This window comes from Crotalus tigris, unplaced genomic scaffold (assembly GCF_016545835.1).
Source record: "Crotalus tigris isolate CLP2741 ecotype Arizona unplaced genomic scaffold, ASM1654583v1 scf7180000019504.1669754, whole genome shotgun sequence".
NCBI lineage: Eukaryota > Metazoa > Chordata > Lepidosauria > Squamata > Viperidae > Crotalus > Crotalus tigris.
The window spans coordinates 728,773-755,529 of record NW_024097569.1 but is presented as its reverse complement, the minus strand read 5'-3'; the positions used below and the strand labels follow the sequence as shown (position 1 = coordinate 755,529).

The window sequence follows — 26,757 nt, the reverse complement described above, 5'->3', positions numbered from 1 at the left end:
TGGAGTCACTGAAGCAGGAGGCGTGAGCTTAAATGGACTCCAGAAGATGGTTGAGGACAGAAAGGCCTGGAGGAACGTGGTCCATGAGGTCGCGATGGGTCAGACATGACTTCGCAACTAACAACAACAACAACAAATTGCATTGCCAAAACAACTGGACACAAAGGCACCCCCCCCCCATGCCATCACACTGCTGAACACCTATTTCCCACAGCACTGACTTATGGCTAAGGATATTTACCCATGTAGCAGGGCTGCACTACTGCTATCCTTCTCATCTTTCCTATTACCTTCTACCCCTATTGGTGTATTATTTGTACGTACGCCGAGAGCCCCAGAGACAAATTCCTTGTGTGTCCAATCACACTTGGCGAATACCGAATATTCTATTGCAGTTCAGATATTAGCCTCTCTTGTGAAGAGTGCAAAAGATAACTTGCCTCTTTCCCATTCATGCAGGGTTATCCCAAGCTGGGTGATGAGAAACTGAACGCCTTGAAATATAAAACCACATACAAGCAGCTCAGAACTTTGTCGTTTTCTTCTAGCTTGAGAAACCCCCATTTGCAGCCTCCTCCGGCGGGAAAGACCCCCACCAGCTCCATCCAAAGGATGCGTGGCCCCTTTGGAGACACCTTTTTGATCCTCGCCCCTTTCCGTACGAAGAGGGCGGGACAAAAAGTGACACGTTTCCATGGGGAAGCGGCGGCGTGTGGCCGCGCGAGCCGCGGAGGCGTGGCCTAAAGGGGAGAAGGGAGCGGGTCCGGGAGAAGCCCTTAAAGGGGCGGCGACCTCGCTACCTCGGAGGAGTCTGCGGAGCTGCAAGGTGAGGCTGCGGGCAGGCGGGCGGGCTGCACGTGTGAATGACTGAATGAATGGCGCCCCCGGGAGAAACGGACTGCGATGGGCGGGGACAGTGAGGTTTCGGCAGGAATCCTGCCGCCCGGCTAAGAAGGGAGACCGTGGCGGGGAGGCGATGCTGGTCTCCGCCTTGGCTGGCAAAGGTAGGTCGGAAAACGGGTCAGGAGGTTGCCCAGCTGTCCTTCTAGACGGCTCTTCAGCCCCTGGGAAGACCTGCCTGGCTCTTTTCAGGGAAGCCAGGAGCTCCCCTCTCACTGCCCTGCCTTGGCCAGGAGGCAGGTGTTTCAGCCGGAAGGGAAGGGCTGACGATGGAGCCTGGTTTCTTTGGCTTTTGGAAAACTTTCTGCATCCTGTATCCCGAGAACAGTGTTTCTCCACCTTGGCGGCTTGAACAGGGGTGGACTTCAACTCCCAGAATTCCCCAGCGTACCTTAGCATAGCATGCTTATGCTAGGGAATTCTGGGAGTTGAAGTTCACTCATGTTCAAGCTGCCAAGGTGGAGAAACGTTGCCCTAGACCAGGGGTGGGCAACCTTGGCTCTTTTATGACTTCGTGGACTTCAACTCCCAGAATTCCTGAGCCAGCCCATGCAGCATCTCTTGCAGGCAGGCAGGCAGGCAGGCAGAAAACACTGCAGCTAGGTGAAGTTTGAGGATGTGCAATGTGCCTATTCAAACTCGTAAAAAGCAGAGTTTGTTTCTAAAATCCCAGTCCAGTCAGTCCCAGTCCTCCCTCAAGTACTAATCCTGGTTAGATTTTCTGAGAGAAGCCAAGATCAGCTAAGTGTGAAGGTCACACTTCCCTATTTTTTATTTTTAGGGAAGGTTTTTTCCCAGTTGAAAGAGGGCAATCCTTTCCTGCTTTATTCTGGGGGGAAATTTGAGCTGAGTTTATTGCTGCAAAAATATGGATTACAACAACAGTTCCACTCCTTTCATACAACTTGGGAGTGTCCAAGCAGACACCCAGAGAGAGCAGCGCTTAGGGTGCAAAGCTGCTTCCGTCATTTTAGCCCTCCAAAGGACATCGTGGCAGTTCTATGGATTCAAGCTAGTACATGTATACTATCTGCCTGAGATAGTAGTTTGAGCAATCAGACTATGCAGTGTCCCAAAGTTTTGTTTTTTTTTTTCCCCAAAAGGCAACTGGACTTCGCTTTTCCTTGAAGATGTTTTGCTTCTCATCCAAAAAGCTTCTTTAGTTCTGAACTGAAGACGTTTCTTGGATGAGAACTAATGAAGCTTTTTTTGGGGGGGGAAGCACTTTGGGACAACTATGACTTGGATGATTGAGAATCTATCTCCATAGACACGGTATCCAGTATTGGAGGAAGAGGACAGATAATGATCCCAACAGCGATCAGTTTTTCTCTTGGACTGAATGGAAGCTGTTCTTTTACATAGAGAAAATGTTAAAAAGCTGATTGTATTTTGAGAGATGCCTCGTATAGCCCCCACTGACCACTTGACAATTTCAGTATGGGGAGAGCCGAGCAGGTTGAATTAGCAGAGTAGCACCATTAGTTTGCATATTGTGGCACTCTGCTCTGTTTGAAGGGATGTAATAGGAGAGGATCCATTATGATTTATTTTCTTAATAGAGCTCTTACATTCCTGAAGGGCACGGAACAGCAAAAAGAACAATACAGCAATCTTTTGATTGGCAGAAGGCTGTCATAAAAATGCAGTTGTATAACTCTGCAATAAAAGCAATCTACTGAAACAACTTGCTATAAACCATAAAAAGAAAACAACGGAAAGAGCAATATTTAACTGTGTGCAATTAATTTGAAAAGCAGTGTGGCCCTGCCAATTGTTTTGAGTGAAATCAGCTTTTCATTGCTTGTCATTTAAAAGTAGAGGGGATAACACAGCTGTACGCAGTTGGCAGAAAGTTCCATATCCAGCTGCCCAAATTTCAGTTGCAGATAAGTATATCTTTTCCCCCCCAGTAAATATTGTATTCCCAAAAAACTTCACATATTGTACATTGCTTTTGGCTGATGTGATTGTGGCTACTATCTAAATAGACCAAAATTTGTAAGGCTCACCAATGTGTTAAATCAGGAATGGGAAGTCTGCAGCACACAGGGAGATCACATCATTCCATCATCCCCTTACTAAAGTGAAAGACTAATGTCTAATGATATTTTAAATATCAGAGTGGGAGGCTCTGGAGCAGTGGTTCTCAACCTGTGGGTCAGGACCCCATTTGGGGTCGAACAACCATTTCACAGGGGTCGCCAAACAACGCAGTCCGCCATTTTTTTCCCCTTTTCCTTAGCTGTGCTACTCCCTTTTATTCTATTGGCTTTTGAAAGCCAATAGAATAGACTCTCTTGAATAGAGTCTAATTCTATTGGCTTTCAAAAGCCAATAGGAATTGTCCAGGCTGTCTCTGCCCTGCTGAGCCCGCCAAAAGTCCCATTCTGCAAACGGTGCTGCACCAGTTGAGTAGTCCTTGACTTACGACTGGTTGAATAGTCCTCGACTTACAACCGGTTGGGGGTCGCGGCATTAAAAAGGTTGAGAACCACTGCTCTGGAGGAAAATCGCTCCAGTTCCACTATTAATCTTCTCCCTAAACTTCTCCCCCCCCAACGATGCAGCCAGAAACCAACTAGTTTCTCAACACATTTGAGGGTGTGAAGAAGCTGTTCTTCCCACCCTTAAAAACCTGAAAGATGCGGGGGGGGGGAACAGCCCTTCCTGGTTAGTAATTTCACCTACAAATCTCCAGCCACTTGTGGGAGAAAGTTATAGCTTAGTTGTGGGGAAGTTGCCCAATTTTGTGTTAAGTGAAAACCAAGTGAATCCCATGATGGGCTGAGCCACGGTTTGCACCCCTGTAGGTCCAATAGCTATACTACCAACTTGTAAGAGTGTGCAAAACATCCCGTCTCAAACTCTTGCATGTGAAATGTGGAAAGTCCTGTTTTCAACAAGAAACTGTTTTTTTACGCGTGAAACTATTTCAGCTATGAAATGGTCTGCTTCTTCATGTGGATTGGCTGATTGATTCCGGGATAAAGAGGGGAACATTTTGTGCATACAATTGTTTAAAAAGAGCCACAGCAAAATGACAATCATACTTGATGTGCATAAAACTAAAAATTGTAAGGAAAGAGGGCTTGGCAAGTGGGAGAAGAATTCTTGATCCTCCAGACCAATTCCTGGTTGCAAATCCCTTGCAGTTGAGTTCATGCATCTTCCTAAGCAGAAGTGCCAGGATGGCTTTGGCTCCAAAATCCCTTATGGGTTCCCCAGGATTGTTACATTATAGTGTGGCAAACTGGAGAAACGTTTTTAAACTGATGGAATAAGTAATATGCCCTCTAATTTAACTTTACTATCAATGAAGTGCAATCAAATTTCATTCTGGACCCATCTTACTACGTTTTGAAGAACAGTCCTCAGCAGTGTTCAAACGGATGCTATAAATTTGTTCTCTCAAAAAAACCTGCATCCCTGTGCTGGATGATAGTTGTTTTAACTATGGTTTGTGAACAAGCACTGTCAGCTAGATTCAATATCATGCTTGCTTTAAATCTTGCTTTCAAAATAGACCTTAACTTGGTTCACGTGAAGTATTAATACCACTCTACAATGCCTTGGTAAGGCCACACTTGGAATACTGCGTCTAGTTTTGGTCACCACGATGTAAAAAAGATGTTGAGACTCTAAAAAGAGTACAGAGAAGAGCAACAAAGATGATTAGGGGACATATAAGGAACGGTTGCTAGAATTGGGTATAACTAGTTTAACGAAGAGAAGGACAAGGGGGGATATGATAGCAGTATTCCAATATCTCAGGGGCTGCCATAAAGAAGAGGGAATCAAGCTATTTTCCAAAGCACCTGAAGGCAGGACAAGAAGCAACGGGTGGAAACACATCAAGGAGAGAAGCAACCTAGAACTAAGGAGAAACTTCCTGACAGTGAGAACAATTAACCAGTGGAACAACCTGCCTCCAGAAGCATTAAATGCTCCAACACTGGAAGTTTTTAAGAAGAGACTGGACAGCCATTTGTCCGAAATGGTGTAGGGTTTCCTGCCTGAGCAGGGGGTTGGACTAGATGACCTCCAAGGTCCCTTCCAACTTTACTACTATTATTATTACCCCATACGTTGGACTGCAGGCGAGCAAATGTCCTTGTGTGTGAATGAGGGTTTTTTTGCGCCAGGCTCCGGTTGGGCAGGTCTCAGCTTTGATGGATAAAACAAAGAAGCAACGTCATTCTGCCCCTTGGCTAAGATTACCCTGTGTTCTGATTCCAGCAAACGGCCCAGGTGTGAACAAGGTGTTGCCAACTTGGCAGTGCAATTGCATGCCCGATTGTGAGTTGTTCTGCCCACGTGGATCCGGCTATGGAAAGCACAACCCAGCTCAGATCTCTTCTCCCAGTGGTGGATATTTTGTCATCCCACTGCACCAGTCCTACCAAGTGTTCCGTTTCCTGGTTTTCAATACCTCTAAGTAAATAGTGAGTAATCACTACATCCTGAACCAGGTTGGCTTTTAGCCAAGTAAAAGGTTGGCTAGAGGGAGGAAGAAAGTGAACTGAACTGCTGCAGATCCTTTTTTTTAACCTCTTCTATACCTTGCTGGCAGTATGGGAACCAAATAGCCAGGATTTTATATTGTTCTAATCTAATACATGTCATAAATAAATATCTGATAAGCATCACTAAACACTGAACATTAGACTCCCCTCCCCCCCCCGCTAGCAAAAGGAGGTTTGGAGTACAGGCAAGGCTCCACTTGCTAAATATCTTCTAGGGAGACCAATGTGGAAGGATGCAGAAACCAAACCAGGGAATTAAAATATTTTAAAAATGACAAAAAGGACAGAGCTGTTTGCAGAAGGATTAGATCTCTCTCCAGTTTCTCCTGGAAGACAAGATTTAATTGCCCTTCAGCAGAGGCAGCAGATCTAAAGCAAGTAAAATTTGAGTGACAGCATGATTTTGGCCCAGCCTGAGTGTTGATGGGTGGAGGAGCAAGCAAGAGCCAGACGGATGGTTTGTTCCTCAGGAGAATAAAAAAGAAGGAAAGCATTGCAACTGCTCATAGTGCTCTGAGCTTCTGTTTTGGCCAAGGTGGCAGTTCTCAACCTTGGCCATTCTAAAATGCCTGGACTTCAAGTGCTGCATGCTAGCTGGGGAATTCTGGGAGTTGAAGTCCACATGTCTTAAAGTAACCAAAGTTGAGAAATGCTGTACCACAGGAAGGGAATGGTATCCCGCCCTCCACCTCTTTCATCCTGCAGCAGTGGTGGGACTGAAATACCTGAACAACCAGTTCTCTTAGTGGATGCAGGCCTGGGCCTCCGAGGCCTAGAACGGACTTCCGGAAGTGGTATCCATGAACTTCCGGTGAGCCGGTCTAGGCCTGGAAGGCTTCCTCCAGGCCTCTGAGGCCTAGAATGGACTTCTGGAAGTGGCATCCATGAACTTTCAATGGGCCATTCTAGGCGTGGGAGGCCTCGTGCAGGGCTCCGAGGCCTAGACGGGGCTTCTAGAAGCATTGTGCATTCAGCAGGTTCTCCGAGCTGAGCAAAATTTAGCTACTGGTTCTGCCGAACCGTCTGAATCCCACCACTGTCCTGCAGTTTACCTGATTGAGCAATTAAAAGTCAGCAACACGGGCACTGGAGGGATGAGGCCTCAATCTGGTTGTACACACAGAGAGACAGTTGTTCTTGGTACCATTTTTTGTACTGGAAGTTGTGCCAACCTTTCCGAGAAAGGATTGGCTTGTGCTGGAGGAAGAGAAGAGCTATGACACAGCATTGGATGAAGATCATTCCTTTTCCTTGCAAGAGGAAAAAGTTGAATCCTGGACAACGGCTTTTGGAGCTGAAGGAGCAAAGGTTACAGGGCGAGAAATTAACGAGAAATCAGGAGTTAAGAGAGGAGGAGTGGGAAAGCTAAGGAAGATCCTGAAAGCAAGAATGAGGAATTGAGGCTGGACCCCAGAAACCCATATATTTTACAGACAGGCAAACTAAGGTGCTTGGAAAAGTGAACCAGCCACATCTGGATGCTCAGATATCCTCTGGGTGGTGTATTTCAGGGATGAATGCTTTTCCTTGTGGCTGTGTGCACACAGACTCTCTTTTCATGGGCCTTTGGGGGGGGGGGCAATTCTGTCCAGGTGGCCCCCTCCCTCAACAGCTCTTCTGACTTCAGTCCTCCTCTTCCCGGCAAAGCCTCAACCTTGTGATTTTTCAGACTGAAGTGCATCTGTTCTAAAAAAATATTATTTTGCGGGATTGGAAAATAAATAGTAATAGACTTCTGGAACAGAAAGACAGAAGCTTTTCTGTGCAAAGAGAGTGGCTCTGTCCATGACCGCGCACGGAAGGGAGGAGAAACAGGCAAAGACATGGTTTTAGGGGAAAGAACTACAACAGTCCTGGGTTAAATGTTATTTTGACAAAGGGGTTTAAGAAGCTTCGTCTTTCTCCTGCTCCCCCTGTGATACTTTGCTAAGTTGGACTTGGGAGTTCTCAATCTAAATTCTGGAAAATATTATTTTTCTATCCCATAGCATTTAAATCAGTGGTTCTCAACCTGTGGGTCGGGACCCCATTTGGGGTCGAACGACCATTTCACGGGGGTCGCCAAACAACGCAGTCCGCCATTTTTTTCCCCCTTTTCCTTAGCTGTGCTACTCCCTTTTATTCCATTGGCTTTTGAAAGCCAATAGAATAGACTCTCTTGAATAGAGTCTATTCAAAAGAGCCTATTCAAAAGCCCATAGGAATTGTCCAGGCTGTCTCTGCCCTGCTGAGCCCGCCAAAAGTCCCATTCTGCAAACGGTGCTGCACCAGTTGAGTAGTCCTCGACTTACGACCGGTTGGGGGTCGCGGCATTAAAAAGGTTGAGAACCACTGATTTAAATAATCTGGTGTCTGACCCACGGGTGGTGGCAATTTCCTTCCCTGGCAATAAGGACACCAAGAGAAAAAAAAAATGGGCCAGAGATAGGTGGGAGGAAAAGTTGTCTAAATATTTCAGTTCCGTCTCCTTTTTTCTTATTTATCACAATCTCATAACAAAACGTAACTTGGTTACTGAACCCATTTCCTGGGTTTGTAATCAAATGGGTTAGGTCCACAGAGGGTACTAAATTCAAAAAAGACTTGGCAAGATTAATAAGCATGTTGTACAAATGTAGGCAATAGGGCTGTAACTGGTTGCGTGGGATTGTGCAAATGCAAACACTACCAGTTTGTTATAGATGAGGTCTATAAAAGCTGGTTAACATCTGACAAGCAGGACTTTTGTGGAAACTAACGTTAATTAAACAAGGATGGGGAATTGCATTTATGCTCACGGGGTTTGCTTACTTTTTGCATGAAACATGGCACATCTGGGGAAAGGAAATACCCATTAATGTCAGATAGATGACAAAGAGGGAAGGATTCTATTATAGAAAGCTTATTTTTGGACAGGTTATATTTACTTGCGTAAACCACATTTTTCTTTTCCAGTCAAGGTCAATATTGATTCTGCAAATTGAGGGTAAAAATGACTATAAGATAGAGAGGCATGGAAAAGGAGGGTATATAAAGGGGGTTCCTTAGGCTGTTAAAAGCTTTCAGGAATATCAATTCATCAGACTGATGCAAAATGCTTCAAATATGATTTTTGCAAGGTGAAAGAATGTATCATTGGTGGCGAACCTATAGCACGTGTGCCAGAGGCGGCACGTGGAGGCCACACACCATCGTCCCAGCATACGTGGTCTCTAAAAGTTCGCCATCACTGGCCTAAGGCCAGCCAGCCTGGAGCCGCCATTGGGGAGCCCACCATCCCACCCGCCAGAGACCCCCTGGATCTCCCCCAACCCTGCCCAGCTCCCACAGGTGTCCCTACTCATAAGCAACATCAAGGTGGCCACGCCCATCCCGGCCATGCCCACCCAATCATGCCCGCCCAATCAGCCACACCCATCCAGTGGCCACGCCCACCCAGTCTGCTAAGCCCACTGTAGCTGTGCCCGCCGAGTGGACCACAGCCACCGGCATCCGGCGATACATAAGTGGGTTTTGGGTTGCAGTTTGGGCACTCAATCTCTAAAAGGTTTGCCATCACTGGAATATATATTTGACAGAGGCCATTCAGAGCTTAGTACACATGTAATTCTCACTTCCGCAGAGCAATGGCCTTTGGTAATCCTGCTACTCAGGCTGCCCCATCCTTTTACTTCCATGTAAATACTCCTTGCTCACCACTCAGCTTCTGAACTGTCTCCAGGTTCCATTTTCCAGACTGCCTTAGTCCAGATTTTTACCTGTCCCTTTTTTCCTCCGGCATAAGCAAGGATGAATTCTAGCCTAGGACCAACATTTGTGAATTCTGACAGAATGCTTCACACCTTTTAGTTTTGAGTGACTTCCCTCAGGACTGAATTTGGCACTGAATCTGGCCAAGAAAATCTAGGCTGGAAACGAGGCATTGCTGCTTCTACTCATTTTGGTGCCCTCTGGGCTTCTTGAAGCCGCAATCCCCAGAATTCCAATCTAGAGATCTGGAATGTTCAGTCGGCAATCCCAAAACATCTGGAGTGTTCCAGATTGGCCTAAATCAGACCTGGGCATTTTATGGGCCATGGGCCACATCCAGCCCTTTGGCTGTCCCTATTCAGCCTGTATGGATTGCTTTTATTTTGAGGGCGACTGTTTCCCTCCCCTCCCAGTTTATATATGTGCATGCATGTTTGCCTATATACTTTCATAGCCCTATTGGTTTGGCCCTCCATAACAGTCCTAGTTTCTCACGTGGTCTCTTGGGAAAATTAATTGCACACCCTGATTTCCATAATATACATTACTCCCAGAAAGAGACCAGTTTTTCTCTTCCTCCAAGGATTTTTCTGTTTCTTTTCAGAAGACCATGTCGGAAAAGATCCTCGTGACAGGTGGAGCTGGCTATATAGGGAGCCACTGCGTTCTGGAGCTGGTTGAGGCTGGCTATACCCCGGTAGTTATCGATAATTTCCACAATGCCATCCGAGGTAAGGGCAGTATCCAGGAGCTGGTTGACAGCAAGGTTTCCATTTAGCAAGACGCCTTAAACTGACAGTGAAGTACCTGGTTTATAGGCAGACTGTTCAAACAATTGTTTGCCTGGACTAGTAGCTGAATTCAGGCCTTGCTCTGAGCCATGTTTATCATCATGATTTACTTTATAGGTAATATGTTAGTCATAATCCGTGGTTTACAAATCGCAATGAGTAATTTTGTAGAACGTACTAAACCAGAGTCAAATAAGCCCCAGTGTGTAAGTTGCATCAGCCTTGCAAATTATGGCTGGGTCTATCAACGAAGCTAACTGTGACTTAGCTGGAGTGGGGAGCCAACAGTGTTGCCTTCACCACTGACTCCCATAGGCAAGGATTATTTCACTTTCACCTCAGGGTGGCACTGAAACATTGGCTAAACCAGGGGTAGGCAACCTTGGCTCTTTGATGACTCGTGGACTTCAACTCCCAGAATTCCTGAGCCAGCCATGCTGAGGGGAAAGGGAGAGGTTTCCATGCCGAGCCATGCTGGCTCAGGAATTCCGGGAGTTGAAGTCCACGAATCATAAAAGAGCCAAGGTTGCTTATCCCTGGGCTAAACCCTCAGTGTCCTTTATTGATCCCTTAAAATACTGACAGAAAGACCAGATCCTAGTCATGCTCTCATTTCCTACTTGGATAGCTATTGGGATGGAGGTAGAGGGAGTATGTATGATGGAATGACTAACAGGCATGGGAACAGGGAGAATAGTGAAAGATATTACCGGAAGATAGAGGGCCATTACAGAAAAGTTGAGTTCAGGGGAGGAAAGTGAATGCAAAGAGGAGACTCCCCCTTAATTATGCTAGCTATAAGTTGAGCTGGATAATTGCTTTGGAGCAGTGGTTCTCAACCTTCCTAATGCCGCGACCCTTTAATACAGTCCCTCATGTTGCGGTGACCCCCCAACCATAAAATTATTTTCGTTGCTACGTCATAACTGTAATTTTGCTACGGTTATGAATGGTAATGTAAATATCTGATATGCAGGATGTATTTTTATTGTAACAAATTGAACATAATTAAAGCATTATATGTAATTATGTGTTTTCCGATGGTCTTAGGCGACCCCTGTGAAAGGGTCGTTCGACCCCCAAGGGGGTCGCGACCCACAGGTTGAGAACCGCTGCTCTGGAGGCTTTCAAGTTTCTCTTCCAATGACCTGTGAGCACTAAAGATCCTTCAGAAATACAGAGGACTGCTTCTTGAGTTTGCTTTCCTCAAAGGCCTTGACAGTACCAGAGCATTTCTGAGCAAATGGCAGAGAGAGAGAGAGATCATCCCTGTTTGTTTACAAGAGAGGGAGATGCTTGGCTTATGGAGCAGGAATGGTGGAGATTAGAATGTTTTCAGTCAAAAGCTAGGCCATCCATAAGGTCCAAAGGAGCATCCAGACTAAGGGCATGGGAGGGTAGGCATTCTGACTGGCATGAGGTCTAGTCCACCCAGCATTGCATCAAAACACTAATTCTCTCTACAGGAGAAAATATGGTTCCGGAGAGTATTCAGCGGGTGATGGAGATTGTGGGAAAGGAGATCCCATTCCAGGAGCTGGATGTTCTTGACGAGAGGGGCCTTCAGGAGCTCTTCAAAAAGGTGTGATGACATCACTGAGGGTTTAACTTTCCTTTGTCATTGTACCAATTATGAAAACTGACTCAGCTTCTGCTCTGCAAATAGTTTTTGCCTGCTGAGCAGCACCACGATTTGTGCCTACTTTTTCCTATATGGTCATCCATTTTGGTTCTTCACCCCATCAATCTTGGGAGAGATTTTTGTACTGCCCATTCTTCAAAGTTTCCATAGTTTGATGGTGCATCAATGTTCTTGTGGCTGCATTGACTTCCAGTGTGGCTGGTTGTGCTGAAAAACTGCAAGGAAAAACTATAAGTGACTCAGTCCATATTTGTTGGGGAAAAAAAATCTCTGCTCTCAGGCCGTGGATGTTAAAGCATTGGCAAGTAGCCAGCCTATAAAAGACTCTGTAAGTGATTTTTGCATTGTCAGCTCAGTTGAAAGGCATCTGAATCGACCTTTTTCCAAAAACATGGGCAAAGATCTCAGTGTTTTTGTGCTCTGTGGATAGTTGTCAGAGTGGAATGGGCAGTCTTGCCTAATGTTGGTGGCCCTGGAGTCCAGAATTGTATTTCTGTAATTCAGCAGGAAAATGAACACCTTAATTTGTCGAATGTTTTCTTCCTTCTTCAGAATTCCTTTTTTTTGGGGGGGGGGCTTTTAAAGATGGGAATAGGAGCAGAAAAACCAATGAGACACAAATACCTCCAAACTCCTGGAAAAACAATAGCCTCAGAGAATATTATGTGGTTATTTTGGTGAGCCTTTAGAGATGGAATGTAGTCACCACGTAGGCCATGTATTGAATAGTCATTCTGATCCAGGCTTCATATTTTTGCCTTCCCGGTTTAGAATACTTTAAAATAATTCAACTGAAAAATAGGCTTCTTTGATTTAGAAGTTAAATATCCTTGACTTGATGAAAAAAAAAACACAATGACCGTTAATTTTGTTCTCAGTAAACAACAGCGACATTATTGTGGTCATTCTTCCATTTCCAGCATCACTTTTCTGCAGTGATACATTTTGCGGGTCTTAAAGCCGTTGGGGAGTCTGTTCAGATGCCACTGGAATATTACAAAGTGAATCTGACAGGGAGCATCCGGTTGCTGGAGGTGAGCTTCCATTGTGCAAGGTTATAATGAAAGTTTTAACTAGAGAGAGTCAATAGAAGATGGTTCTGGGGTACAAGCTCTTGTCCAATCACCAGCAAATGGCTCTAAGAGCAAAAATCAGAAGAATTTATACTAGATTGGTCATTTGCACTGATGTGCAGATCAGAACTTCAAGGGCTCAAATGTTGAGTCACTTGGCCAGAAGTTGAAACTCTGCAACTGTTAATGTGTTAAAAAGCAGAGGCCTGCAAAGATTTAGCACAGCCCTCCCAAATTCTCCGAATTCATTGGACTTCAGCTTCTATAGCCTCCAACTAGTATATGGCTGAAGAATGTGGGAGATTGGTTCCAAGAGATTTAGAAGCTGTCCAGTTGGGGTCAGTTGGTTATGACCTTTTAAGGCCATCTTGGATGCTAACACGAGACCCCATACAAAAACCCACAGCATAGAGTATCCTCTCATTAAGCACTGGGATGGCCACTAGTCAGTTGCACCAGTCTTCATCCAGAGCCATGCTGGCTTGGATTAAAACAAGGGCAAGGAATATTATCCCCGTTGTCAAGATTTATCTGCTCCCTCTGACCTGATTCGGAATCTAGCTTATCTTTCTTTTTTGCCTCTCAGACCATGAAAGCCCATGGAGTCAGGAACATAGTCTTCAGCAGTTCAGCCACAGTCTATGGAGATCCTGTTTACCTCCCTCTTGACGAGAAGCACCCGGTCGGCAGCTGCACCAATCCCTACGGCAAATCCAAGTATTTCATTGAGGAGATGATCCAGGATTTGTGCAAGGCGGAACCAGTAAGAGAGCAACACTTCACTTTGAGTCCCATGTAGGCTGCTATGTCCCACCGGATTTACTTGGTGTGTTCTTTTTTTGTCCTAGGAGTGGAACGCTGTTCTCTTGCGGTATTTTAACCCTATTGGAGCTCACAAGTCCGGAAAAATTGGAGAAGACCCCCAGGGCATCCCAAACAATCTGATGCCTTATGTTGCCCAGGTACACAGATCTTAAATAGAGTTTGTGCTACTCGATCAGTTGATTTTTTTCATTTCATTTTAATTTTTTCCCATCTTCTGCCTGTTCCAGGTGGCTGTGGGGCGCAGAGAGCATCTGAATGTCTTTGGGAATGATTATGACACAGTGGATGGGACAGGTGTGTGGGGCTCAGAATCATCCAAACTTTAAAATAAAGACCTCCCCTTTCAAAAAAAAAAAAAAAAAGGCCGAGTGGAGAAGCTCAGTGAAAAAGGCAAGAGTCACAATTCGGAGCTTTCCCTCAAGGAAAGATGCGAATATATTGTCCACAATTCTTCCCAAAGCAGGACTTACTTTCTTGCTATCTTAAACCAGGGCTAAGCACCTTTAAGAAGACATTATCATAATAGCCCAAAGCTCAATATTCCGTTATCACCTTCTGAGACATTCCAGGATTTCATGCCAGAAGTCTCTTTCAGAGTTGACAGCCTCATAAAATTCCAAGCGCTTTATAAATGTATTTGGAAGTGGGAGGTTGTGAGTATCGTTTTACTAACTTAAGTCCTAAAACTCTTTCCTGGTAGAATTACTTGACTGCTAAACTACTGGTTAAAGGGGCAATGAAGGTGTACATGGGCTAAATTAAAATGGAACTATATATGATCACCTCCTGGGTCTCAAATACTAATTTTCTTTGCTGGGAGCTGAGATTTATTAGAGAGCTCCTCCTGGCCTCAAGAAATAGGCAGTTCTGGTTGAGCAGGTTTCCTAAATGGCTTGGGAAAGAAAGACTATTAACACCATCCCTGGCCTAATGTGCAAAATTTGTTCTCTATTATATGTATTGTGAACGTATTTACCCAAGAGAATGCACATCTAAAAATGTGGAAATACACGCGCATCAGCTGAGTGAGCAGAACATTGACCGATTGTTCTCTGATAGGCATTCGGGATTATATCCATGTAACTGATCTGGCAAAGGGCCATATTGCAGCCTTGCAGAAGCTCAAGGAGAACTGTGGATGCAAGGTAAGGATGTTCATTATACAAGTCTCCACCCTCTGAGAAGGAAAATGCCCTGCTAAGGTCAAAGGGTGTCTTCATAATCCTTATTTTTTCTTATTTCATTTCTGAATGGTCTTACAGTGCAGGAGACTAAACTTAATAGCTTTAAATCAGATGCATCCACCCGCTAGACCAGTGTTTCTCAACCTTGACCATTTTAAGGCATGTGGACTTCAACTCCCAGAATTCCACAGCCAGCATTGCTGGCTGTGGAATTCTGGGAGTGGAAGTCCACATGCCTTAAAATGGTCAAGGTTGAGAAACACTGCGCTAGACTCATACTGAAAACAAGTTGGGGTAACCATCCCCTCCAACCTTCTCATATTTAAGCTCTCCTTTGCTTCCCCCAGCAAAGGAGGAGCATAGATGAATATAATGATGAGCAATATATACATATATATATATATATATATATATATATATATATATATATATAGATATATATATATATATATATATATATATATATATATATATATATATATATGCATTTTTACAGATTTACAACCTTGGGACTGGTGTTGGCTACTCGGTCTTGCAGATGGTCAAAGCCATGGAGAAGGCATCTGGGAGACAGGTAGGCTGAAGATGAGATGCAGGGGCTGACAGCCAATATGCGGGTCTCCTACACCAAGACTTAAAAGTGCCTGGGACCTACACCGTGAGATCTTATTGTGAAGCTGTCCACTTTCTCAGACTCTGCTAGTTTTATGATCAGCCTGGGACCTAACCATTCCCTTACTTGGCATCTTAGCAACGGTATCCAACTCATTCCCCAGAAATATAAAGGCAGGCTGTTTGTTTATTTTAGATAAACTACAAGATTGTTGAACGCCGAGAAGGGGACGTAGCCTCTTGTTATGCAAACCCTGGTTTAGCTGAGCGAGAGCTGGGTTGGAAAGCTATCTTTGGCCTGGACAAAATGTGTAAGTCGAAACTTTCTGCTTGCTGCTCATCTTTCAAGGAACATTTTGCTTCCCCCTCCTACCGGAGAACCAAGTCAACATCTATCCTTCCCAGTATCTTTTGATACCTATCTAAAGGCAAGCTTCTTCTTCTTCTTGTGCCATATCCGTTATCGGATGTTGGTGATCCTGTTGGCGATCCTGTTTTTATCAGCAGCCACACGAAAAAGTGCTGCTGAGTTTTGTCCAAACCAGTCCCTTAGATTTTGAAGCCACAATCTTCGTCTTCTGCCTGGACCTCGTTTGCCTTCCATCTTTCCTTGGAGGGTTAAATGGAGTATGCCGTATTTTTCTGGGTGTCGCATCACATGTCTGAAATATTCTAATTTCCGTTTTGTAATTGTTCTGATGATTTCCCTTGGCTTTCCCAGGCGGCTGATCACCTCATTTCTGATCTTGCCGGACCCTTATTATTCCTCTCTCTACTCTCCTTCCTCTCCCTCTTGTTTTCAGGTGAGGACTTATGGCGGTGGCAGTCACAGAATCCCATCGGTTTCAGCAAGAACTACTAGGAGGTGGAAGATGCTGCTTGTCCTACCCACGTACAACCACTGGCACACTGGTCCAGGGCTGACTAGTTTTGAAAAAGGAAGCTGGTCCATGCTTGTTTCTTCTTTCCTTTTTGGAACCAACTCATCACACCAGAGGATGCCATTGCCCTCTTTAAGTTGCCCGTTCTCTTCTCCTCATCCTATCTCTCTGCCAGAAAGAAACTCAAGAGTCTTTTTACTGACGGAGGGGACCTGTTTTTTACTGAATTAGGAGCAGCGGGACACCTAGCTGCATGTCACAGGAGGACAAAATCCAAATGTTTCTCTATAGCTTGGTTGGCTTTGGGGGGATTTAATCCACAACTCTTTGGTTTCAAGAGACGAGAGCTGTCTAGGGTTAAGAGAGCAAGATTTCAGAGACCCGATTCTTTCATTTGAGTGGAAGAGCCAAGATACAGAAAAGGTTAAACAAAACTAAGCCTGACGGTGGTGAAGTGGGTTTTGTCATTATCTCCACTTCTTTTTCTAAAGTATAAACCGTACAACTCATTATTTTGAGCAAAATAATAGTAATGGAAGTATCTCTTTAAGCTGTAAATTTTAACATTGCTCAGATGACAGTCCAAAAGCTGTTGGGCTGGTTGGTCTTTAAAACAGACATCACAAATCCTTAGTGAACCTTTTAAGTTCTTCTGGATAGTGATACAGCTAAAGGCACTACATGCGGTGATATTTCTAATATCTTGAAAAGAGATGCTTTAAGATAGTACATTGATAGTACATTGGAAAAAAAAAACAGAAGCGCATAATAGTCTGCCAGCAAGGTAGCTAAACAGTATAGTCCTGGAGCCTCTTATCGTAGTCATAATTCGTGACAGTCATAAAGCATCTATTTTACTACTTTTTTGTGGTTCACCAATGGTTCACTAGGGGCACAGTTTTGCTGAAAGCCATCGGGTCATGTGACCTACGGATGTTGCAGGTGGCCATAAATGTGGCCCGGTTGCCAAGCATCTGAAGAATAGCCACATGATTAGAAATTGGGGGGAGGGAATAGGCCTGACCATCATAGCTTCAAATCCAGATTGGAAGTACCTTCCCCGCAGTAGGTCCGTCATAACTTCAAACTGTCACTAAGTGACCAATCGTGAGCGGAGGACTACTTATAAAAGAAGATGCTCTGCGTGATCAAGGGACTCAAATGATTAGATACTGTGACTGTCGGTGCAGAATTTAAGCTGAACTCAGATTCTTCTGCCAACAGCATCAGCCAGGTACTTATAACAAAGCTGGTGGGAAAACAAAGCTCTTGAAATACAATATATCTTGAGTTTAGCATTTCAGTTAGGATTCAAAAGCCTATCAAACTAGACAGGGCAGTGGCAGCTATGAAAGTCTGACCCAGCATCTCCAAAACAACTTTTATCAGAGAGCAGAGAGGGAGAGACTGCTTGTTAAGAGGTGGAGAGTGGTGGGCTACAAGACAATTCCAGTACTCATTGCTGTGAAAGTATCTGCTCATGTTGCAAATATAAGACTTCAGATGCGTGTGCTCTTTAAAACAGTGGTTCTCAACCTTTTTAATGCCGCGACCCCCCCCCCAACCGGTCGTAAGTCGAGGACTACTCAACCGGTCGTAAGTCGAGGACTACTCAACTGGTGCAGCACCGTTTGCAGAATGGGACTTTTGGCGGGCTCAGCAGGGCAGAGACAGCCTGGACAATTCCTATTGGCTTTTGAAAGCCAATAGAATTAGACTCTATTCAAGAGAGTCTATTCTATTGGCTTTCAAAAGCCAATAGAATAAAAGGGAGTAGCACAGCTAAGGAAAAGGGGGAAAAAATGGCAGACTGCGTTGTTCGGCGACCCCCGTGAAATGGTCATTCGACCCCAAATGGGGTCCCGACCCACAGGTTGAGAACTACTGCTTTAAAACAACTGGAGTAGAATTGCTTTTGCCCACTTCCATTTTATGACATAGGGACAATGTGCTTCTACTGCAAATCACTACCTCTTTCTTTGGCTGTATAAATGACTTCATTATGCAGGTTGAAGTTACTTACAGGTTTGTTTTGATACACTGAAAATAATCTAAATCAGTCTCCCATCTTGTTTCCAATGGAAGCCACTATTTTAGGCTCTGGATCAATGCCCATCTCTTTACAAACAGCATTTAGTGCAGCCTAAGGAATCTTGCTCTGTCTGGTGAGCATTTTTGTTTAGCTTCTTATGCCAATTCAAGTTTACAGTGTAAGAACAAATTTTAATTTTCATACTGCAAACAACTTGGTCAAAATCATGTTGTGATAATCATGATTATCCACTAAGGAAATGTCTAGATTTCCTTCACGGTTCTTTCCAACCCATTCTTGCATATCCAATGAAATTCCAGTCTTTGTGTTAACCCAAAAGAACAAATGACAAACATTTGTGGAATTTGCAAGGGGCAAGATGGAACAACTCTATCTGCTTGGCCATAAATTATCTTTTTTTTTTTTTGCATTCCTGCTCCATTCCTCCATTAAAAGCTACAATGATTTTTTTATTATTAGCAAGTATGGACCTGTTCTTTCTTCTTTTTAACCTTTATGGTTATTTCTTCTGCCTTTCAGATTATTATGCACAATCTAGGACTTCTGGTCAGTAATTCACGAGTGATTTTTGAAATCTCACTGTTTTTCCCCTAATGTTAGCCTTGTGAGAATAAGAACAACTTTCAAGAACACTTCTCGAAAGAAATTTAAATAACTTTCAAGACTCAGGACATCAACGTTATATGATTAATATTAATGTGCACATAAATTAAAAAAAAACCTTTCTGGATGCTTCAAGAGTAGGAATGGACAATCTTTTTGGAGCCATGAGAGTTTCACTTAAAAATAAAATAACGGTTTCAAGGGCTTTAAAATGGTGTTATGGTGATATTCCTGGAAAAGGGAAGGTTCTATTTAAAAAAAAAACTAGTGTTTTACTAAAGCAAGCACATTATTTATTCAACAGCCTCCCCATCCTCACATCTGTTTTGCTGGAACAGCTCTTAGAATTGCTCTATCTCAGGTCAGAGAGGATGAATTTTGGTGAATTGTGCACCATGCTATGTTCTGTCTCTGTTAGGAAGCACAACAGCAAAAATCCAAAATCCCATGAACAACTCCCCACCCCAAAGGCAGACTTACAGATTTGCATTAAAATGCTTTTAAGGGAATCTTTGTCAAAAAGAAATGCCTAGCCACTCAACCCATTACACTACAACCGACACAAGTTATGAAAAGAATAACGTTGCCAAATATCAAAAGACATTTCAGAAACAACCAACAGACTATTACAATCATAACACACACAAATCAACCAAAAGCTCTCCAAAACCTCTTAAGTAAATCAAAAGATCCATCAGCAACGTGTCTGAGACAAAGAAGTATAAGATTAGCAGAGCACGTTCATGAACGCCGACTAGTAATCAGAGGACACAGTGAAATCTTAATCTCATAACACATGGATAGATCAATCATAGTTTCAACTAGGAAACAAGCATTCTAGATCAAGCCAAATCTAAAAATGCTAGAGAATTCCTAGAAGCTTAGCATTCAGATAAATCGGCCATCAATAGACACGTAGAGATAAACCACATTTACACACCATTCAAAAGAAACAATAAAAAGCTAAGGAAACAAAAAGATCAGAACACATCCTCTCCAGCAGCCTATGCCCAGATAAACAGGGATCAACACCAGGCAAACAATCAAGCAGAAAACTATACATTAATCAAGGAACAGCCAAGTAGAAAAACCAGACGTCCACCAACTGTGGCAGGGCAAGCTATTGTATATAAAGAGGGAGCCCACCTCACACTCACTAGAACTGATGGAGTTATTTAGTCAGGTAATTAAACATCTGCAAACAACCAAGCTCGGAGAGCAGCAAGAACTCTACAGTTCAACCCTGAGCTATTCTATCAAGACAGCGGTTCCACACCCCTAGAATGCTTCTGATATATTCTCGCGCCCCTTACCAAAGTTCAAAATAACGACAACGAATTATGTGTATATACTACAATTTTGAAAACCCAAGTTTTCGCAGCCCTTGGAATATCAGCCTCGCACCCCCAGGGGGTGTGAGCACCCCTGGTTGGGAACCCCTGTATTAAGACTTTTCAGATAGTGGTAAAAGAAGCATTTCGGTAGAGATTTTAAGCGATCCTACAGTCAATAGGCTGTGAAAAGTCTTGTAACAAAAAAGGTAGTAACAGGTTCATTTGCTATAAGTTACTCATTAGCCCTCTTTAAAGGAAGCCAAAGCTGCACTAAGGTTGCCTGTTCCTCCCCAAACGAAGCTTCATGAAAACCTGAACCAGATATAAGAAACACAGGGGAAAAGCTAGCAGGCAATTGGATAACAACACCCCAGGAATACCTAGGGGGGGAAAGTGACATCAAGAATAAATGTCTTGAGTAAATTATATTATTGCTCTAATAAATTACTTACTTTTGAGGTGGGAATATGAATTGGCTGTTGATTGCAGTGGCACATAGATAAGTAACGAATTTGCAGTATTCATTGGCTGCACTCATGCAAGATGTTTGATTATGGGTTTAATAAATATAACTGTTGAAATTGGTTTATAAAGGGGGTCTGGCTGGATTCCCACAATGTCTTTTACTGTACACATTTAAAATTAGTGTGTTAGGTCAGTGGTTCTTAACCTGGGCGATATTGCCCCCCAGGGGGTGATTTCATTTTTCAGAGGGGCAATGTAACGAAAAGGAGTGATGCGGGGGCGAAGGAATGAAAAGGGGGTGATATGGGGGCGATGGAGCGAGATGTTTTGGGGACACTTTTGAGACTTTTTCGTACAGTGAATCGCTGTATATCTGTCGTACAAAAACATCAGATTGCTCGCTCTTAGTAGATTGAATTGTGTTTTCAAATGTTCCTCCAGCTAGCTTCAGTACAGAACGCCGTACATATGTGAATACGCATCGCTTATCTTCATGCGCGTTGCGCAGCAGCCTCTACCCATACAGTGGCACGCCATTGGCCAGAATATGGAAGATATGGGAAAAAGACTGGAAATAAATTATTTGCATTGATATGATGACAATTTTAAAGAAAACAAAAAAAGTGTTTGCATAAATTGAAGAATTATTTCCTATGTTGTGATTGAGAGGTTATGTTGGGGGAGGGGGGCGATGACAACTTCCTCATTGGCTCAAGGGGGCGATTCGTTCAAAAAGTTTAAGAACCACTGTGTTAGGTGATCAGGCTCAAATTATGCTTCTTTGGACACATGATTTGAAGGCCCATCTCTCTGGAGAAAGCTCTGATATTGGGAAAGAGTAGAAGAGTAGAAGGGGGACAAGCAGCAACTAGATTAGTCTTTCTGGTCAACCTTTAGGCTTTAAAGTCCTGAAGGACTACATTAAGGACAGATCATTATGAAGAACACCTATCTATGTGGTTGCTAAGAGATGATAGCAACTGGACGGCATGTAATCCATCAAAATCACTATTAAGCAATCTATAGCTCTCTTAAACAATAAATGGGAGGGGAAGAAGAAATCAAAGCCTGTTCAAAAGTACTTTGGAGCTGTCTTTGTCAGTGACAAGCTTCAAGCTCTTGTTCTGATGGAAGGCCTGGCTTAGTTGCTATGCAAACAGACACATTCACGTGGTGAAACAACTCTGCTGACTGGTGGGTGGGATGCCAGGAGTCTGCCTGGCAGGATTTGCAGAACCTGAAGAGATGCTCTCAGAGGACTAGAAGATCATTTTCCCCCCAGGGGAAGAATGCTTCAGATAAAATGTAACCACAGTGAAATTTCTGATTTTCGCTTGGAATTACAGGAGGGAAGAGAGGCTAGTTCAGTGGTTCTCAACCTGTGGGTCGGGACCCATTTGGGGTCGAACGACCATTTCACGGGGGTCGCCAAACAAGGCTGTCCGCCATTTTTCCCCCTTTTCTTTGGCCATGTCCCTGGCACCCGGTGATGTATAAGTGGTTGGGGGTCACCACAACAGGGGGAACTGTATTATGGGGTCGCGGCATTAGAAAGGTTGAGAACCACTGGGCTAGTTGCTCAGAGGGAAAGCGTATGCTCGTTTTCAGAATGCCCCAAATCTGAAATCACGATCAAAGAAACCCCTGTGAAGCACAATGGCAAACAGAGCAAGCAAGAAAAATAAGATCAGCCCTTCCTGGAACTGCTGCTCCCTTCCAGTCACCAACAGTGCTCTCTCATATGCAGATTATTCGTACCCTTTGTATAGAATTCTAGACCAAACCTTGGGTGCACACAAAGCACAAAGGAGGATCGCCTCGCCCAGAGTTGACTTCACTCAACATACCAGGCCAGCATGGCAAAAGCTGTTATAAACATATAGACCAGTGGTTCTCAACCTTTTTAATGTCACGACCCCCAACCGGTCGTAAGTCGAGGACTACTCAACCGGTTGTAAGTCGAGGACTACTCAACTGGTGCAGCACCGTTTGCAGAATGGGACTTTTGGCGGGCTCAGCAGGGCAGAGACAACCTGGACAATTCCTATTGGCTTTTGAAAGCCAATAGAATTAGACTCTATTGAAGAGAGTCTATTCTATTGGCTTTCAAAAGCCAATAGAATAAAAGGGAGGAGCACAGCTAAGGAAAAGAGGGGAAAAAATGGCAGACTGCGTTGTTTGGCGACCCCCGTGAAATGGTCGTTCGACCCCAAATGGGGTCCCGACCCACAGGTTGAGAACCACTGATATAGAGGAAGTAAACAGCCCTTTCTCTGCCTATGGAAATTCTCAATCATTCAGGTCATGGTTCTTTTTTTCTGGAAAACATTTTGTTTCTCATCTAAGAAGCTTCTGAAAAAGTTCCTTGGGTGAGAAGCAAAATGTTTTCAAGAGAAAAAAAAAACAAAAAACCAAGAAAGTCCAGTTGCCTTTTGGAAAAAGCACCTTTGGGGTAGCTCTTCCTCTGGTTATCCAGCCCCTCACAGCAGCCAAGGACAGACCATCCCAGGTTTCAGATGTTCGCAAGAGCTGTCCAACACTGAAAACCCTCCCTGCAGGAGAAAGGGACCCCCCCCGCGAGGAGGTTTTAACAAAGCAAAAGATGAGGCACCGATGTCGGTTTCTGTTTAATCTTGAAGGAAGGAACACAAAAATTAAAACAACATACGAGGGAGACAGAGGGAAAGGGAGAAGAGGTTGCTGAGATCCCCTTGCAGGAACAGAGAGAGAAGCATCTTCTTCCTTGGGGGCTTCTGTGTTCATTCCCGTCCCTTCTATACCATCCAGGCCACGTTGACAACAGCTTTGGGAAGGCCCAATGAGGAAGCTGGGCTAGCCGAAACCAGAGCCGGGATCGCTCCACTTGCTCTGCGGGACATTACAGCTCAGTGGCCTGAGAGGAGCGGAGTGGTGGAAACAGGCAACCAACCTGTCCACACATGGCCCCTTGCGGGTTACTTGGTGCAGAAGGAAGCTGAAATGCAGTAGAACATGGAGGACGCGAGAATGGTGAAGTAGGCTGCGCTATGTCTTGCTGCAAATGCGTGCAGAACCTAATTTAGCCAAACAAGCTCCACTCTTAAAAAAAATAAGCAGAAAGGGAAGGGGGGGGGGGGAAGGTGAGCCAGGATTCCCTTTATGTGTTCTGTTTTACTTGCAAAGATTTTTGTTTGTTTTGTTTTAAACGGAAACATCGGGAATGATATCTGCTCACACTTGTGGTCCATTCGGTTGCACAACTCATTTTACCCTCTCAGAATTTTACCATTGCTTTCTGGCGATAGTAGCGAGACTGAGCAGGCGTGTTTTTTTTCCTATCTATTAGCACTTCCAAGTGCAGGTCAAGACAGCTGCAGAAGCCGTTCCTTTGAAACAGGGGAAACACAAACGGGCTGAAGAGGAATATTGTGTTTTCTTGGCAAGGATAGGAGGCTGAAGACATTCTGCTTTTCCACCATCACTTATTACCTGTGTGGACAGGAGCGGCACTCCGCTCAAAAATAAAGGTTCAGATGGAGATGCCCCTGCAATCTAGAGATGAAGGTAGGGGGAGGTGGGGGCTGCACAAAGAGGCCAGGCCTCTTCCTCTCCCCAAACCGGGTCTCCCTTTCACCGGATGATCCTACTTTGCCACACAACGGCCACGCACACGTCATCCCCACGGGTTCAGCTTCTCAGAAGAGGAGCCAATTTTGCAAAAGGCCTTGGCGATGCTGGCTGGATTACCAAGCACGGGGCACGGGAGGGAGCTGCAGTTCACAAGGATCTCAATTTAGATGCCCCAAACGGCATGTTGGGTAAGCCTGTCTCTATCCCATCACAAAAGCCAGGAGAGGAAAGGAGAGGTTTGTCCTAGTCCTGGGCCTTCTTATTGCTGTTGCCCAGTGTAAAGGACTGCATAGGAGAGGGAGAAGGAAGGGTGCGAATTCCACACACACACAACAGGTGGCAGGGTGACACACAAAACAAGACTAGCCCTTCGCCAAAACAAAAGGAAGAGGGGGGGGGGAAGTTGCTTTTGAAGTTGCATCTTGTCCCTGGCTGCCAGTCTTATGATAAGCCCATAGCAGTGACTCACAAGGGAGAGAAGGAAAAGAAACATTGCTGCTGTTCAACAGCACAAGCCTGATCTCAAGGAGAAAACAAGAGACAGTGGACTCAGGGAACCACACAGGAAGTGGGGGGGAGGGCGCAGCAGGAGCACAATTCTGGCAACATGGCACACACCAAAACCCAGCTTGCACTTGCTTGGTGTGACTGGGCAGGAACACAAGTTGGCATAGCAGGCTAGAACAGCCATTGTCTGAGCACTGCCCAGACTAGTATGTGGAACTGTCAGAGACCGTAGTCTAGGGAGGCCTACTGGCCAGACCCATCTTGAGTCCACTCCCCTGGATAGCCATTTTCTCCTGCTCACAACAAAACAAAAAGGGTCCCGTGGGTCAGGATAAAGGCAGCACGGAGGAGAGGACAGAACACAACAACACAGTCCACAGCACACAACATGAAGTGACTCCCGGCACAGTGGGTCCTCTCCACCACTTTATCACTCCGTTCAGGGCAGGGACTGGTGGAGCAGCTGCCACTGTCACAAGGGGAACCAACCGGCCGTGGCCCTTCAACACAAAGCAACTCTTCCTCTTTTTTGCTGACGGACTCTTGGAGGAGAGCTTATAGTACAGAGAGCATGGCAGGGCTGACGGCTTGCGCAGGGCAGAAACAGGCCTTGCCACGCCGGAGAAAGCTGAGCCCGCCTGCATAGTTGAAATGGTCCCAGTGAAATATGGAGTGGGACGGGCTGAGCATCATGAAGGGGGAAGGATGCCTGGTGGACAGTTCAGAAGACTGAACTGTAAAACTCCTTTGAAAGTATGGTAATAGCCAGAACACCGTCTCTTAATACCTTTTGCTTTAAGCCTCTGGCTACCACGCAGTTCTCTGCCACAGCCACAGGCAGTTTACATTTAGATTTGGGGGGGGGGGGTTGGATTGGGAGGGTGCTGAGACAAAACAGGAAAGAGGAGAGAGAACAGGGAAATACTGAAAGGTGACTGAAATAATAATCTGCAAGATTAGGATCTCAGCTGTACCTTAAAACCACTTGGTACCTTCACCCGCCATGTGGGAGAGAAGGACACTCTCCTCCCCCCTTTGCACAGGAGGGGGGGGACAGCGCAGGCAGGAGGGGAAGGCTCGAGAAAGGAGACGAGTGACTGGTGAGGAGGTGGATTGCCATGGCTTCCAATTGCAGCCAACAGGTCAAGGGTTCAAGATCAAAGCTGGTGACTTCTGTCTCCTCTCCCTGCAACAGTCTTGACTAGCTCGGCTTAAATCCTGGGCAACAGCTTCTCCACGAAGTCTTTCACGGCCATCATCTCCTGCACACATCAAAGAGGAGGGGAAAATACTGTTTTACTTCTTGAGGCCACACTAGAGAGAGGGACCCACCCAACCAGCACCGAGGCCTCTCTTCCTGGCCCCCAAGTCTTAGCATACCCCAAATATGATCAATTCAGAAACTTCCCGCCGGGAGGTATGATGGGCTGCTATCTCCGAAGGAGCAGAGAGATACTGCAGTGGAGAACACTGACTGGAAGGTGGATTCCGACCAGTGTAATCTCCCTGAATCAAAGGGAGCTCATGAGATAACCTGTCTGCATTCTGGATGGTAGTTCCTCGCAACTAAAGTGCAGAAACTGAGATTTTTGCAGCTGGGTTGGGAGTTGGAGGTGCCCACAAACTCTATGAAACCACCTCAGAAATAAAAGCAGGTATTTTAGAAAATTCCCTCCCCCGTCAGTTGCTGCACAGAAATGTTAAGCAAATCTTTGGTGATTCAAAGAAACTCATAGCAATATACGAAGGGTTTTACTACTACAGATTAAGAATGCTTGCCTTGCAGAATTAGCAATAGCACTTAAGACATACACTGCTTCATAATGCTTTACCGCCTTCTCTAAGCAGTTTATAGAGTCAGCATATTGCCTCCAACAATCTGGGTCCTCGTTTTACCAATCTTGAAAGGATAAAAGGCTGAGTCAACCTTGAGCTGCTCAGAATCGAACTGCTGGCGATCAGCAGAATTAGCCTGCAATACTGCATTTTAACCACTGCACCACCGCACCTCCCGAATTAGTGT

General features: G+C 44.8%; 2 protein-coding genes across 9 annotated transcripts in view; one reads left to right on the top strand and one right to left on the bottom strand.

Moving 5' to 3' along the window:
* Nucleotides 1–674: 674 nt before the first annotated feature.
* GALE (UDP-galactose-4-epimerase) lies at nt 675–17,023 on the top strand. 4 transcript variants are annotated; one of them, XM_039363062.1, is made up of 12 exons: nt 762–826; nt 5,140–5,345; nt 9,760–9,886; nt 11,413–11,528; nt 12,509–12,622; nt 13,248–13,424; nt 13,510–13,623; nt 13,714–13,780; nt 14,546–14,631; nt 15,167–15,244; nt 15,479–15,593; nt 16,086–17,023. In XM_039363062.1, exons 3-12 carry the CDS (start codon nt 9,766–9,768, stop codon nt 16,142–16,144), a joined length of 1,047 nt encoding a protein of 348 aa, XP_039218996.1. In that variant the 5' UTR covers nt 762–826; nt 5,140–5,345; nt 9,760–9,765; the 3' UTR covers nt 16,145–17,023. The 4 variants fall into 4 exon arrangements, with proteins under 4 accessions (XP_039218994.1, XP_039218996.1, XP_039218997.1 ...); XM_039363060.1 differs by lacking the exon at nt 5,140–5,345 and having other exon boundaries at nt 675–826; XM_039363063.1 differs by lacking the exons at nt 762–826; nt 5,140–5,345 and adding an exon at nt 846–1,004.
* A 6,204-nt stretch (nt 17,024–23,227) lies between these two features.
* The window catches only part of LYPLA2 (lysophospholipase 2), a 28,496-nt gene continuing 24,966 nt past the window's right edge, over nt 23,228–26,757 (bottom strand). For all 5 annotated transcript variants that reach the window (XM_039363052.1, XM_039363053.1, XM_039363055.1 and 2 more), the window contains exon 10: nt 23,228–25,996. In XM_039363052.1, coding sequence (XP_039218986.1) covers nt 25,946–25,996 — 51 coding nt within the window. In that variant the 3' untranslated portion in view covers nt 23,228–25,945. The remainder of the gene's footprint in view (nt 25,997–26,757) is intronic.